The sequence below is a fragment of the Nyctereutes procyonoides genome, unplaced genomic scaffold, assembly GCF_905146905.1.
Source record: "Nyctereutes procyonoides isolate TBG_1078 unplaced genomic scaffold, NYPRO_anot_genome, whole genome shotgun sequence".
Classification (NCBI taxonomy): domain Eukaryota; kingdom Metazoa; phylum Chordata; class Mammalia; order Carnivora; family Canidae; genus Nyctereutes; species Nyctereutes procyonoides.
Window position 1 is genome coordinate 10676841 of NW_026575117.1, and position 16042 is coordinate 10692882.

The following is a 16042-nucleotide window of genomic DNA, read 5'->3' on the forward strand; positions in this document are numbered from 1 at the left end:
CTGTGCAGTTCAGACACCACACCCTGGAGGCAATATAAGTTCAGTAAATATTTACTGAATTAAACTGAATAAAATAAAATTTTCCACATCAGTGTTCCCAGGGACAAGCCAGGCAGGGATTAAAGAGAGGTAACATGGGAGGCAGATGTACCAAGCAGCAATAGTAACCCGCACACGCAGTCCTTCTAGGCTAGTTCTGAGAGTTTCAAGCCCTCCAGAGAGGACAGGGAATGTCATTCTCCCTTACTTAGTTCCATCGATTTCTAAACACTATCTCCGATATTATTCCCTCTTACAAAAATCAGCAGCACTTTTTAAATTTCTTCCTAGGCTTTAAAAAAAAGTATGTCACTCGCTCTTCTCAATGTTCAGAAATTTGGTATTAAAAACACGGGCTGGAATTTCTGGTTCCCCTGTAATTCTCAGTATACAAAAGCTAGAAAGTTAAAGGCTTCATTGACCACCCTGAAATAAATGAATGAATGGATGGGTGGAGGGATGGATGGATGCCGGTTTATTTAGCCCTGACCATGTGCAAGGCATGTGTAAGTATTAATTTCTTTTTTGGAAGGACCATCAAGGAGATTTTTTTTTCATTAGTTCTCATTTTTGAGAAGAGAAAGATGAGGTTCAGAGAAGGTAGCTGACTTGCCCCATATTACGTGTCAGGATTTTATCTGGGTCTCCTTTATGCAAAGCCTGTATTTTCTTTCTATTCTATTACAGACTCAGTGTCACACTCCAGATTCATCTTTGGCTCATGTGTGAGTCACTTTCTTGGCTTATCAACAGTAGGTTAGGATCAAAAAACCAAAGGCTGACATCTTCACAACTTTAAAGGAAGGGACCACCGTCTGTTATAACAAAGCAAAAGAAACAGAGAGGCCCATTATATGAACCCGTCTGTCTAGACAGATGACTAAACAGGGGTCCCTCCAGGGTTAGACTTGAATTTCCTCCGTTCAGCCTGTTGGATATTTAGCAATAAAAAAAAAAAAAAATTAAAAAAAAAAAAAGTAAAGAAAAGAGAGAAAGAAAAAAAAAAAAAAAAAAAACAACCCACTGCTTAAAGGCTGTAGTGCTAATGCAACCCCTCCCACACTTCCCGGAGACTCATTTCAATGTTGGTCCAGCGTAGCCTGCAAGTGTTTGAGTTTCAAGCAGAAATCAGGCTGAGACAAGAAGAGCCCTAAAAATACTTGTGCTGTCTGGCTAAAGACCCAAGCACACAGGCCTAACTGTCCCTTTGTAACTCCAGTGACAGCAGTTTGAACTCACAGAGGGAGCAGGGAGCAATCCAGGTGTCCCCTTAGGACTCTCCATGGCAAGACTACCTCAAAGTGGGGCTTCTCCTCTTTCGCATGGGCTGGCAAGTAGCTTCTCCTCCTCCTCCTCATGTGCCCTGGGGACTCTGCACTTTTTCTGACTTATAATATGAAAAATGCTACTTCGAGCGAAGGAAAAGTCAGTATCCTTTCATCAAGGGCTAAGAGAGATAAGCAGAGGCTGGTGATGTTTTTTTTTTTTAAAGCCTATTAATATGCCTATGTTTCGTGTACAGAAAGGTCTCCCAGGTAGGCAATTAGGAGTTGGCTAACAGACTACGCGGCCCCAGGCTGAAACCGGGAGCTTACCAATTAACTACGACCTTGCTCAGTTCCCAAGAAATCCTTAGCAACATGCAAGGTACTATTTCGATTATAACCCATATTTGCAAATTCATGCACTCCCTCATTTAACAAATATTTACCGGGTGCCTCAATCTGCAACATTCTTTCATACGTATGGGGATAGGTAGGGCTGCCAGGAATGGGTGGTGGAATTTTGAGGGCCTTAGCCTGGTACCATTCTGGACTTTTAACAGGCATTATCGGATTAATGCAGTAGTTTAAGTAAGTACTTAGATTTGCCAGCCTGCAGAAAAACAAACAACAACAAAAAGGTGGTTCCTATCCAGGGAACAAAATGAGAAACACCCGGATTTTGTATTACACGCTCCAGTGATGACACAGTCTGAGCAAGAGAATAAACTGCAAGGGATTGCCACACTTCGTGTCAGCTCACGTAAGAAGAAACCATTTCCATTCCTCAAATGGGGAACACAGAACACAGACAAGCTAAACTCAGAAGCCACCACCTCATTCCCACATCTGCGTGCAAGCCCTTGGGTTCTGGGCCTGCCCTGAACTTCCCCAGGTTTTGGGGAGCGAGATACTGTATTTAAGAGAAAAAAAGAAAGACACCCAAACATCTCATTTTTTTCACTTTTTCACAGTAGAATGATTTCCTAGTAACACAAATACAGCTTGTTTTCCATGAATTCTCCTTTGCTGACATCTTATCCCTTCATCCAAAATTTTATATTTAAGCTTATCATCTTAGGGGTCCGATCGGTAGGATGAGCTCTGAAGTCAGACCAAGTTGGAGTTCTGGCTCTGCCACTTATCAGCTACATAACTGTGGGGAAATTACATGATGTCTATCAGGCTCGGTTTCTTAACTATGAAACAGTGAATAATAATTATATTTATCTCATAAGGCCAAAATAGAGATTAGCACGGTGCCTAACGTAACTATTCAATAACTGATGGCTAGCATTATCAGTATTTTTTATTTATTATTACTGAAGACAGATCCATCCTCTCCCTCTCCCATCACCCCTGCTCAAATATATGCCTTTTCTTCATACAGAAGTTCATATTATAACAAGGATAGCTGGACAGAAAAACCATAGTTTTAACAAAAGCTATGGAAACCCCCAAAACAGAGTTTCTCAACTGGAGCCAAACAGTAGAATCACCTGGGGCTTTTCTGAAAACTAAAGATGCCAAGTGCCCCCCACTTTCCCCAGCCCCACAGTGCCCCCCATCAACTGAGTTGAAATTTGGGAAGTGGCCCCTAGCACATTAAACGCCCCCCAGGTGGCTCGATGCACCTTGCAGTTGAGAATCTCGGCACTAGAGTCCACAAAAGTGACTGTGCCAGGGACGGTTCATGCTTCTGATCAGGGGTTTGAGCATGGGTGACCTGCAGGCCACATCCCCGTCCCTGGTCCCTGCCGCAGCCCCAGGGTACCTGCAGGTTAGCTGTTCTGAGTGCTTTCCCTGATTCCTTTGGAAAAGCCTGCTCTCTCCCTAACACTTGCACTCAAGTCAACAAGCCCCCGAGCCTCCGCAGGGCGCTGCCCTCCTGCCGTCCTTGAATGCGGCCAGTGGACGAGGTAGGTAGCAGTCTTGGGAAAACAAGCAACACAGGGCAGGAAAACAGAGAAGCAGGCCCTGCTGCCGGCGCAAACCCCAACGAGTCAGCTCCACTTCGGAGCAAAGGTCCGATCCAACTGCATATTAGAAAAACGTGGTCTGACCATTTAGATTTCGAGAGGATCCAAAACCAATTTTGACTCCAGTCGGTGGACAAAGTTCACATTCAGCAAAACAGCTCCAGCGGTTGCATCATGCACACAGCAGGGCGATTCAGAAACACAGATGTCCAGCCATGTGCAAAACAATGCTTTCCTTTTTTTCTTGCTCTTTCCCACCACTGACCTCAAGAGCAGGGGGGGGGGGGGGTAAAACTCAGCATCTGCTGCTACTAAGGATACTCAGGAGAGGCCGTGGAGATGATCATGAGCTCGTGAGACCAAGCCACCTAGCTCGCTCTGAAGCCATCAGCGCAGATGGGCGGCTGTCACTGCATTGAGTGTCACATGGGAGATGCCCCTCACTGGCAGGGTAATCTCCATTTGCTCACTGAACACAGCAGGCAGGAGCATGAGTCTAAGCAGCCTACCTGGTAGGTCAGTGTCAGGACACCAAGGCTCAGGTGAGATGGGATTTGAGAGAACCACATGGCACAGGACGTTTAGGTCACTAAATTGGCATGGAACTCACACAGAAGAGAGAAGAAATAGGAAATTCATGCTTCCTCCTGCACTTAAGCATCTACAGACTTCTACTCTCCTGGGACTTAGCCTGGGTCTTAGTGGGGACAATATCTATCAAGTATGGCTGGGCATGTCAGGACCATGGCATCGTGAGACCCTATAGCTGAGGGACGTCACTACCTATTCGGGGGAGAGGGGGTGGGTAAGTCTGAGTTCCAGTGTCCCTGACATACACAAATGTCACCAACACATCAGGGCTTCCTTCAGAAACCCAGGACTATCAACTGTGTCATTTACACCAGATAACCTTGTCTCCGTTGGAGGAGCAAGTCAAAATAAAAATGGCGAATGACATTTATGCCTGTCTTATAAAGCTAACCTATTAATTATTCAGTAAATATCCGGGATAACACTCCCCATAATATCACAGACAAAGCAATAGTGTGGATCCAGTCATGTCCAACACACAATAGAGAAAGTTTTTTTAACAGGAATGACGTATTTCAATGCTTTCCCCAACTCCCCCAACCTACACTGTGGTAAAGTGGATTATCTGTTCAAAATGTTTGACCCTCTCTCCTGGGCCCATTGCCACCTGGCCCTCACCTTGGTCCTCCCTTCCTGTCCTATTGAAAGCAGGTGCGGCCAATGGAATGTGGGCAGGAGATACTGTCACATGTCATGGTGGTCTGGCCATGAGGTCAGCGTGCCCAGGTTAGAGGCTGCTCCTTTACCCGGGTCCCAGAATGAGGCTGTCACGAACAAGGCCACAGCCAACCTACAAACCCATAGTCCTACAAGTCCTATTGGACTGAGAGATCAATTTTCATGGTATGCCACTGAGAGGAAGAAAAAAGCCCTAGAGAGTGACCTTGAGCTTGTCAGATAATGCCATGTTCCACAGAGTCCCGTTATTACCACAACACGTCATGCTATGATGGATTTTATACGCAACAGACATGAAGGAATCAACTTTGAATAACAAATACTTACTATAAAAGTCTTAGCCTCCAGCCTCGGTATTTCAGAGTGGGCCTCCTGAAGGAACACATCGTTTTTTTTTTCAAAGGCCACACTACGTGCCTTTGCTGTTTCTTGATTTATCAAGACGGTAGTTACGCAAGCTCAGAGAGGAAAGAAACAACACGAAGGGCAAATCTGCAAGTCTCCTTCCAGAAAGCATAAGGAGCTTCTACTGCTGCCCGAGGACTGCCAAACTCTAATTTCAAAGGTTGCCTTTCAAGCAGCAGATATCACCTCCCCCAGGAAGGCCTCCTTCACCTCTCCAGCACAAAGAAAGCCACTCTTCCAACCTGTCGGGACTCATACACAGTTTCAACCACGCAGTATTGGCTTTTTGGTTTTGTTTGGTTGGTTTGGTTTACCTGACTTCCTCGCTCAGTTGTAGACTCCCTAAAGACAGGGTCTACACCATTTTTTTTCCATCTATTGGCTGACCTAGCACAACGCCCGGCACATGGTAGACTTGATAGATATTTCTTGCACAGATGAATGAAGGAATAAAATCCACATTCCAGTCTTACTGTTCAAAACTTAAAAGTTAGAAAGCAAACACTGGTCCAACAGAAATGCTTTTCAACGAATAAGAGACATAGTTTTATAAATTCCCTGGCTTCTGACCTCATTTCAAAGTTTAGGCAAAGGCACCAGGCACATCTGGACAGATCCAAATTCTCCTTGAAGCCCGTCTTTCTAGTTTACACAGGAAAGGTAGTCTGTCATTCTCCTAGGATGACACATGGTCACCAGCAAGCTGACTGCCACGTGTCCCTGCCCACCAAGTCAAAGACACTGTGACGAGGCATCACAGCAAGTACGAACCCCCAAGAGCTGCCATTCCACACCTGTCAGCACAGATGGGAGACCCAAGAGGTTATTTTTTTTTAAAGATTTATTTTATTTTATTCTATTCATGAGAGACACAGAGAGAGAGAGAGAGGCAGAGACACAGGCAGAGGGAGAAGCAGGCTCCTTGCAGGGAGCCCGACGTCAGACTCGATCCTGGGTCTCCAGGATCATGCCCTGGGCCAAAAGGCAGACGCTCAACCACTGAGCCACCCAGGCTGCCCCACCAAGAGGTTATTTTAAAACACAGATAGCTCCTTTCTAGAAAGGAAGGGGCTGAGTTGACAATAACTCAGGAATATTCATTTTAAAAATTTCCAAAAACTATATTCTACGTCCAGAACCCACTGTAGCTTGCTGATCAAATTATTAACAAAGAAAGAACTCAGCGATTTTGAAATTCTTGGAAATTCTTGGAAACCTGGGAATGCAGCTGTAAAATGCCATTGCAATGCAGCACAGACTCCTCCTCACCAGACTTCAAGCTCCGCCTTTACTTACCCTGTGTACGATAATCACCTTAAAGCCACCAGAACCACCTTGACTGAACCCACCCTTCCCCTTATTTTATTCAGAGGAAAAGCCACAGACCTGATGTTGGCCTACAAGGCGCTACCTGACCTGTCAGACATGATCTCTCTCTAATCTCATCTCCTAGGACATTTCTGATAATCCTTGAACATGTCAGGGGCAGTACCAGCTGTTCCCTCTGCCAGAAATGTTCTTTCCCAGAGAGCTCCAGGCTCTTCTCTGACCTCCTTCAAGCCTCTGCTTAGATGCCACCCTCTTCCTGAACCCTCCCACACCCAGCTTCTTTAAAACTGCAGCTCCACCTCTAACGCTGCTCTGTTTTCCCCTCTAGTATTTTCAAATTCTGTCATGCTTATTTAATTTTTAAAATTAATTATTTGTCTTCCCCCAAAGCGTGGACTTCACTAACGACCAAGTTTTTTGCTGTTTTAGTCACTGGTGGCATCACTAGAGCAGACACGTGGTTAATACCGCGGAAGGAACTAATTTTCACAAGAACAACCTGTTTTTTACCTGTGTCCTCCCACAATCTCTGCATGCGTTTGACATTTATCTTAAACCTGTATCTACATTTATAATTAATGTAGAGATCTTTCCATTAAAGGCTTTTGGGGAAGTAGAACTGACACTACCCATCATTCCTTTCACACTTCAATAGCCGGGTGGGACGGTTAGGGACACAGACCACGTAGAACTGGGTATTTCCCTAAGTAGTCTGACAGCCAAGAATCCTACTGTAGGTACGGAACAGCCATACTGTGGGGCTGGATTCAAAGTACTCAACGATTCCCAAGTAACATCAAAATAGCAGGAAGTAGAGGATTGTACAGACACCAAGAAATTCATCATCAACTTTGCTTTTTAAAAGATGATCCGATTTGCACCTGCTCTAATACCTCTGGTTGAGAAAAACATCATTTGGAAGCAGAAAACTGCTGTTACTCAAAGCCCAGTCTGGCCGAGAGAGTAGAGTTTACATTCCATTGTCGGCCAGATCCTTACCCCATGGAATGTCTGAGAACAGGATTCAGGTCACGAAGAGGTCGGCAGTGCTTCGACCAAACACAACCTCAGGGAATTAAACACTGTACATCGACTTATACGTTATACTAGGCCACTTCCACATCATATATTAATTTTCAAAATCCCCTTCCCACTCAGAGTTGCCTGGCTGAAGGCACCTAAGTGGAAGAATTCACTCCTAGGCATAATTCCAAACTAAGCATGCATTATCCCATGTGACTAATTTGTTTCCTTACATACTCACTGCCCTCCCCCCACCCCATGGTGAAGAGTGAGCATGGATATGTGTGATGCTGCTGACAGAGGGGCTACCTCGAGGCATATCTGTATGCACTTAGGAGACTGGAAAGGACGGGACAACAGGTCTACCTCAATATCTGTATGAACTTGGGAGATTGGAAAGGATGGGACAACAGGTCTACCTCAATACACACTTGGGAGAATGGAAAGGTCGGGGTCAAGACTCTGCTGTGCTGTAGGTGAGGGGTCCCACCTTGCAGAACCAGTTGATCACACAGAGGCTCTGCTGGATCTGAATCCTTGCACACTGCGGGACTGTGAGTAGATAGACCTGGATAATCAGAGCATCCACTGCCCTGAGCAGCCGCAGGCTCCAGTGAGGTCAGAATAAGCTGCAGAGCCTGCTTACAGGTGTACAAGCACCAGCTCTGAGGCAGGGCCAGGGAATCTGCTCTTTAGGGACACCTCAGGAGATACACATGCAGGCCACGCTTTGAGAAACACCATCTTTAAATCTCAACAGAGCTACTTGAAAAAAAAAAAAAAAAAAGCAAAACCAAAACCAAAATCAGAACCAGAACCACCTGAATTTGCCTTCACAACTTTTAATCCATTTATTCACAGAGAAGCAAGCTTGGTTGCTGATCCTCTGGATTCATTTATCTTAGAAGGAAAAGCTTCAGGCAGGCTAAGCTTAGCTTCACCAAGATTTGGGGGGCTAATGAATTTAAAAAGAGAAAAATGATTCAGCAGCCACATGGGCTGTGAGGAGCAAGGACCATTCCGTCCTCCAGAGGATTTTATTTAAAGCTGATGAAGCATCAGCACTGCCAGTCCAATCATGGGTGTCAGAACACGGAGTTATCAACTACACCCAGGTTAGAGAGTGAGAACAGCAAGAGGCGCCACAGGCCCTGCGCTCCCTCCAGCCGCTCCCAACATCTCCTTGGAATGGAGAGGCGGTTCACGCAAGGTGACAGGGATGGCCCTCGAGCTGCTTGGCACAGGCCAGCCTCCACTTAACGAGTGCTCAGAATCACACTCAGCATGGAGAAATTCACCCTGACCCTGGACACTTGCCCCCTGGCATCCACTCACTTACATTTTTACTCAATTACTATTTCTAAGAACAGAGACAAAAAAAAAAAATGCAGAGCCCCACTGCTCAGCGGTCTTCCATGGAAGGTCTGAAAGGGGTCCGCAGGTTTTCCCACAGGCCTGGAAGCTGGGTGGGGTGAAAGGGCCTCCCGCTGTACGGGAATCTGCATGGAGCTTGGGCCCTATCTCCCTTCCACACCCTCGGAGACACTCCTGATTTTCCCAGACTCACTGAAGGGCAGGGTGGGTTTCCAGTGTTTTTTCACCAAAGAAGGAAGGAGGCTTGCAGCAATTCAATGACCGAACATAACCCCAAGTGAGGAGTGTCTGAGAAGAAAAACCACACAGAGAACCAGGGTAGGCCTCTCGACTTGTTTACTACAGGAAGAAAAGATGAAAAGGAAATGAATCCAAAGGGGTCACTAAGATAATTTAAAAAATTAATGGGACAAGATTGCAAAGGGAAAGCTAAAGGAGGGCTGGAAAGTCCAGGGGTCTGTGGTCTGGTTGGAGGGCATCGAGGCCAGACCTGAATTCGGATTCTGGCTCGGCCACCCCCTGGTGCTATGACCCAGAACAAGGTATTTTCCTCTCCAAGTCACAATCTCCTGACATGTGGGGATGGTCATCCCGGCCATGCCCAACCCCCCAGCATGGGGAGGGTCAGGATGATGTGTCTGTGAGTGCCAGGGACATAGGAGAGACTCAACAAATGTGTTCCTTCTCTTATCCCCTTCCCTTTTCTTTTCCAAAAGGCTAGTGGGGAAAAAAAGTCAGACAATTAAATCCTTGGTTTAGATAGTGAAATAAAATATAAACATAGAGGATGAAAACAAAATAAAATCCGTCTCACAAAAGGGAAACTTAAATGCATGGATTAAACCTTTTACTCTTTATTCACATGGCAGCTTCTAGCCACTTTCATCCATGAAAATAAATGTATATTCTCAATAGAATCTGCTCTTTTATGAGGAAACCCAGCTTAGGCCACTGTAAATAAACTACTTGAATCCTTCATTCCTTGATTCCTAAGAAGCCAGGTCGGGCATGGTAAAATGCAGAGTAGGATATACCAGTGAAGCAGATATCTACTAAGGTAATAAAAACATTTCTTTTGTCCCTACTGGGACCTTTGCCCACATTTAGCATCAGTATAATCCAAACCTTCTTGAGGGTCTCAAAAAATGTGAGTAAACCAACACCAGGATTGTGAGTCTATGTCACCTCTTCCTGAACATGGATCAGGGACACCTGGGCCCCTGAATTCTTAAATATCAGGATCAACTAAGGCTGTTCTTTGTTATGAGCTCACTGCTCAGCATACAGTAGGCTCTCAATAAAAGCTGACTGAATTGAGTAATGTTCCAAATCAGAAAGCACTGAGAACTCTGGCTTCTGTGCTCCTCGGCCTGACCTGTGGCACTGGCTCTGAGGGGTAAGCACTTGTTCTGAGGGTCAGGGCTAAGTGGCAAGCTCCCAGGTCCAGTCAGCCAAAGGCTTGATCCATGACAATCCATTCTCATGCAACCCAGAAATGACAACACGAAGGTCATAAATAATGGCAACTTTCCCACAGGCCTCCCTCCAGAACTTCAAAGGAAAGCAAAGCTCCTTTCCCTTTAGTTCAGTACAAGAAACATTAATTGAGCAACTACTGTATGCCAGGCATAAGAACATATATATAAAAAGACACCCAGAAGGGACCCCTGATATTCTGGCCATACTGTTCAACCCTCCAGAGAGCATCCTCCATGGGGGTCAGCAGATCTGTATTTCAGACCACTCTGTCACCCCTGGAGCACATCTCATGTACCCATAACCCACTCTTTCACATACGGCAATCAAGTCATCATTTACTGACTAAAAATTTGGGAAATCTTTCTGTCTGTTCAGCTACAAGGCTGCATTCCAGAATTCTCTCTGGCCTTGGACAAGTTCCCCAAAGGAGACAGACACTAAAGATGGACTTGATATCACTATGTCAAATGAGGTATAAAGCAGACAAGTGTACTCACCAAGGTACCCACAGAGCACCTGGGACTGTCTGGAGCAGAAGCTGCCCACTGAGCCAGAGGGTGTTGTAACAACTGGGCAGACAGCTAGGAGTTTTAAAAAGCACAGTCATTAGCTATTTTACTGAGGCGATGCCTTGCACAGAGCTATACAAAGATTCAAAGTCGAAGAGGGCTCTCCGAATGTACTTATATCCCCCACACATATAAGGTCTCTGCTACTCAGGGACCAAGGATCTAGGAGGGATTCTGGATTCCGGTCCCAGATCTATTGACATCCCTTAACCACCAGTCAGGCTCCTGAATTCCCTGTTCCCTTTAAAACGCTCTAGCATCAAAATCACAAAGTACAATTTATACACGGAAACGGTAAAATAAATACCGTGACTTACATCAAAGATGAACAGGAAAGACCTTGACCTCCTTTGACAAAAGACAGCCTACCTTTTATGAATAAAACTCAAGGTTTCTTTGGGCTGGCCTAGATTTCAGTTTCCTTAAAACATCCCCTCCATCACCATTCCTAACCCGCATGTGAAAATTTCTTGAATGTGTCAAAATTCCAAGTGTACCTTGGTTTGGGGCTGCTCAGCTACAGTTTAAAAATCTAGGGCTGCTCGGAATGGATTATTACATGATGGAATTTTGAACTTTTATTTCTTTAAAGTAACAGCAACTACATCTTGTATATTGCCCACCATATTCTTATAAAAGAAAATACACCCCAAAATACCTCCAGTTGAAGGGAAAACGTTGCTGAGTGTTCTAATCTGGGGTAGAGTCAATGACAAATAGAGGAGTTTTGCATAAGAAGATGTAGAGGGAAACCCCTGCTCTGTTACTGGTTTCCTGTGAATCTTTGACCAAGTGCCTGGATTCACCCAAGCGTCTGTTTCCTATAAATGAAGCCTACATAATGCTATCCCTGAGGGTTTTTAGAAGATCACAAGAAGATGATATATTTAAGAGATTGGCAAAAAAAAAAAAAAAAAAAAAAAAAAAAAAAAGGTGATCGAGAGATGTGATAATACTAGTCATATAACTTATCTGATAGATGAATCCCTGACTGGCTTCCAGGCCTGGTATGGATGTACATCTTCCCTAGCTCCTGACACAGATTTAAAATCCATGCACCTTCCATTCATTCATCTAGGGCATGTCTTCCAGAAGAAGCACCGCCACTCTTCAGACCGGACTTGAAGACTTCGTTTGACAAAAGACAAAAGATCTTATGGATTCCTCTCTCAATTTGGGGGGTGGGGGGGGGGTAAGGGTGGGGGGTTTGTGTACATGGTTTTCTTTCTTTCTCTTTTTCTTTTTTTGGACAGATGTGTGCCTTTTATCTCTCGATTTGAAAACGGATAGGAAAGACTTTTTCTAAACCCTGTAACTTACCGTCTCTAACCCACTAACACGACCCCTGTGACATGCTTTCACACTTCTGTGGGACACACCTCCCAGTCAGAACTCTCTTTCACTGAGATTATGGCACACTGGATGGCCTGCAGAGGCATGAAAGCGGAAGGCTCAACATCACGTTTCTGAAACATGCTGCTCTCATGTTGCCACCATATGCTGTTACCAGCTGACATCTGCTCACATATGTTCTCACCAATAAGCAACTATGTTGTTTATTTTTAGAGGCTCTCCACAGCCTTAACAGGGAGAAAATGCCCTCAAATAACCAAGTCAGCAAAGACAGGAAGCTACTCTGGGTATAAACTGTTTGTCACAAGATTAGCAAGTCAAACAAAATCTTCTCATTCATATCTGACCTCTAACGAGAGATGCTGAAAGTTATCTTAAATAAAAATCTCAAAGAATATAACCAGAGAAAGAAAGAATATGCAGGGTAAGTCACTTGGTTAGCAATGCTTTTTCTTCAAACTATGGCCCTGTGCGTTTCTTGGGGGGATTTAACTCCTTTTCCTGGGAAACAGCACCTTCTTCAGGCCAGTGGATGCTGTGGATGCTGTGGTGCAGAAGAGGGACAGTTCCACTAACAGAATCCAGATCCCTGAGACTGCTCCGGGTCACCCGGGTCACAGGAAGGTCTGGGTGGGACCAAGGCGAGGTAACTACTGTCATCGGCAATTTCCAGCAAGCAGTCCTCAAGTATGCCCCTTTGGTTTGCTTTTACTCTACCATAAAGCTGCACTATTAAAATCCTTTCTTTTTTTGTTTTGTTAGTTTGTTTGTTTTTAAACAAGGCCAAAAAAGACAGGGCCCTCTGGTGTCAATCTATTGCCTCAGAAGTAAAGACTGAAAATTGGGTGGAGATATATGTGATGCCACCAGTGATTATGTAGGCCAAAGAAAGCAATTCTTAGTTTTTAGTTTAGTTTTGTTTTTTTTTAATCAATTTCAACAATCTGTATCAGTCAAGTGGCATTGTGGTAGGAATACATTTTTTTTAGATCAGTGAGGCTTTGGTATATGTGGAATGCTTTATAAAATGTGAAAACTGGGAGACTGGGTGGCTCAGTCAGTTGAACGTCTGCTTTTGGCTCAGGTCATGATCCCAGGGTCCTGGGATCGAGCCTCACATTGGGCTCCCTGCTTGGCGGGGAGGCTACTTCTCCCTCTCCCTCTGCCTGCTGCTCTCTCTGCTTGTGCTCACTCTCTCTCAGATAAATAAATAAATCTTAAAAAAAAAAAGGATAATTGCTAGAAGTCAATTTCTAAAAAATAAATAAAATAAAATGTGAAAACCTATGAAAATCTAAGACAATTAGTTTCAGAGAAATAACTCTTTTTAGAAGTACTTGGGCATTCGCTAATAATGGAGGGCTACCACTCACATAAGTTGTAAGATAGAAACTGTCCTGGAATTAAAGTTTTTGCCTGAGCAACTTACAAAATGTCTGTAAGACTATGATATTAAGGGGATCCCTGGGTGGCTCAGGGGTTTGGTGCCTGCCTTTGGCCCAGGGCGCGATCCTGGAGTCCCGGGATCAAGTCCCACGTCAGGCTCCCGGCATGGAGCCTGCTTCTCCCTCCTCCTGTGTCTCTGCTTCTCTCTCTCTCTCTCTCTCTCTCTGTCTATCATAAATAGATAAATAATCTTAATAAATAAATCTTAAAAAAAAGACTATGATATTAACTAGAAAAGTTTTGAGGTTCATTTTGCCCATGATGACACAGCTAAGAAATAAAGCAACAAAATAAAACAAACAAACAAAAAAATGCACAGTGTTTCCAGAGTGTTTTTTAGAACTCCTGCCTAAGAATCACCTGGCCTTCTCATCAAGGGTTCAGGTTTCTGGGTCCCACCTGAACACTACTGAATCATAATTTGGATGGAGGGTAGGAGACAAAGGTTTGGAAATCTGCATTTATAATAAGCACTACTGGGGATATAGGGGGCTCTTTTGCATGGTAAAATGCGAGAACCTTTGGTATAGGCATTTGTGACTTATTGCTTCAAAAAGGCCTTTTATCAAGATGAAAGCAGAGAGGGAGACAAACCATGAGAGACTCTTAACTTTAGGAAACAAATTGAGGGTTGCTGGAGGGGAGGGGGTTGGAGGCAGATGGCATAACTGGGTGATGGGCATTCAGGAGGGTACTGGGTGTTCTATGCAACCAATGAATCGCAGAACTCTACCTCTGAAATAACACTCTCTATGTTAATTAATTGAACTTAAATAAAATATTTTTTAAAAGGCCTTTCACACAATCTCACTTGACCTCGATACAATCAGGTGGATCAGGGAAAAATCAGCCCTTCCTAAGGTTTACTTGTTCTCGGTAAGTAGGGGTTTTGTGTCGTGTGAAAGTGTCCATAAGGAAGAGATAAAGGCTTTCCCGCTGCAGTGATATCGTAAACATAATTAACTGCCATTACAAATGCTCCAGTAAACTCTGTGTCAGATTAGTCCCCGCCTCAATCCCTCCAAACCTTTCAGGACTGCAGAGCTCCAACAGTGGGTACTATCATTTCCTCCCAACACACACACTACAATGAGTTTCTACTTTACTTAGAGAATTTCCAGCAAATATTACCAAGAAAGGGCAAACTGCTGATCCCAAATACATAATGCCTCGGGGTCAGCTTGCCTCAAAGACCCTCTTTCTAGAATCTGGATAGTAGTGTCAAAGAATTAATGAAATTAGACATGACTCTCTACACAGAGTTTCATTGCTGATGGTGATATTTTGTGACAGTGGAATTCTTCTGAAATATATCTCTCTCCAAGATAAACTAGCACCAGCCACCTCATTCTACGGAGGAGAAAAGCACAAGGTTAGTGGGTGAAACAGCAGCAATTCAGGATTTAGTTCATAGATCTGACCAGTAACTTCCATTAACACACCTTCCATTAACAACCTAAGGCTTTATACTATGAAGAGGTACAAGTGAATGACTAAACTATTATTCAACTCAGCAGGAGTTTTGAACAAGGTGAGATGCTTCAGAACCTGAGGAGCAGGCCAAATTTCAGCTTCAGTTCTGCTAGGCTACTTCCTGTTTAAAGCCAGGAACCCCAGCCCACTCCCACCCCTGTTCCATTCTCATTAACATCCAGAGCCTCAGATGCCAAGGTATGAGCTCAGATGTGAAAACATCTCCCATCAGAAAGCCCAGACAGACCTCGAAGGGGGCAGTTCCTTTATCAAGTAACCTATCTTGTGAAAAAAAAAAAAATCCTCCATCTGTGAATTTTTTTTTCTTCTCCTAAAGTGGAATCTGAATAAGTCATCTACTCTTTGAGGTGCTTTGTCAGCCAGCAATTTACTTGTAAGAGTTTATGATAAAGCAAGTAGCAACAACTTCAATGGTATTGTCATTAAGATGTCAAAGCAGAAGTGAAAATGAGATTAAGCCAATGGATAGGAAAATAAATGACCAAAGAAGAGCCAAACCCCCAAATGGAAGGAATGACAAAGTCACTGCTGTGTCTGGTATGGAAAGAATAATCTCTGATGAATTTAGTCTAAAAAAGTATTGAATTATCAACACTGAAATGAATCCAAAACTCAAAAAATAAGTGATACTTTCCCATTTATGTGTTGCCAACCATCAATATTTCTGTGCTCTTAAAAGACACTAAAAAAAAATGTGCAATGTTGTCTTTTAGATAATGCTTCCATATAGATTTCCAAAGGCCTCTGGACCTGCGGTCATTTCAGTGTCTGTCTCAAAACCCAACTTTGCATTCCTGTCCACAAGATGAAGTTACAAATAAGAATTCTTACAACAACTTCAAGTTATGAATGGGGAGTTATTTGTGAACTAGCTTGTCAAGACAGATGTGGTATTTGTCAGTGTGGTGTGGGTTAGATAGGGAAAGCCAAATGAACAGAGCCAAGGTCTCAGTCACAACATTTTTCTCTTTCTTTCAGGAGACTGGAAAGATGCTACAGTATTTCCTGAAATAAACAACAT

At 44.0% G+C, this 16042-nt stretch overlaps 1 protein-coding gene across 3 annotated transcripts in view; it reads right to left on the minus strand.

The window, feature by feature from the left end:
• TGFB2 (transforming growth factor beta 2) overlaps positions 1–16042 on the minus strand; it is a 79783-nt gene that overhangs the window by 53328 nt on the left and 10413 nt on the right. For 2 of the 3 annotated variants that reach the window (XM_055333958.1, XM_055333960.1), the window contains exon 2: positions 10657–10740. The exons of the other annotated variant lie outside the window; for it this stretch is intronic. In XM_055333958.1, the coding sequence (XP_055189933.1) occupies positions 10657–10740 (84 nt within the window). The remainder of the gene's footprint in view (positions 1–10656; positions 10741–16042) is intronic. 3 annotated transcript variants of the gene reach the window in all.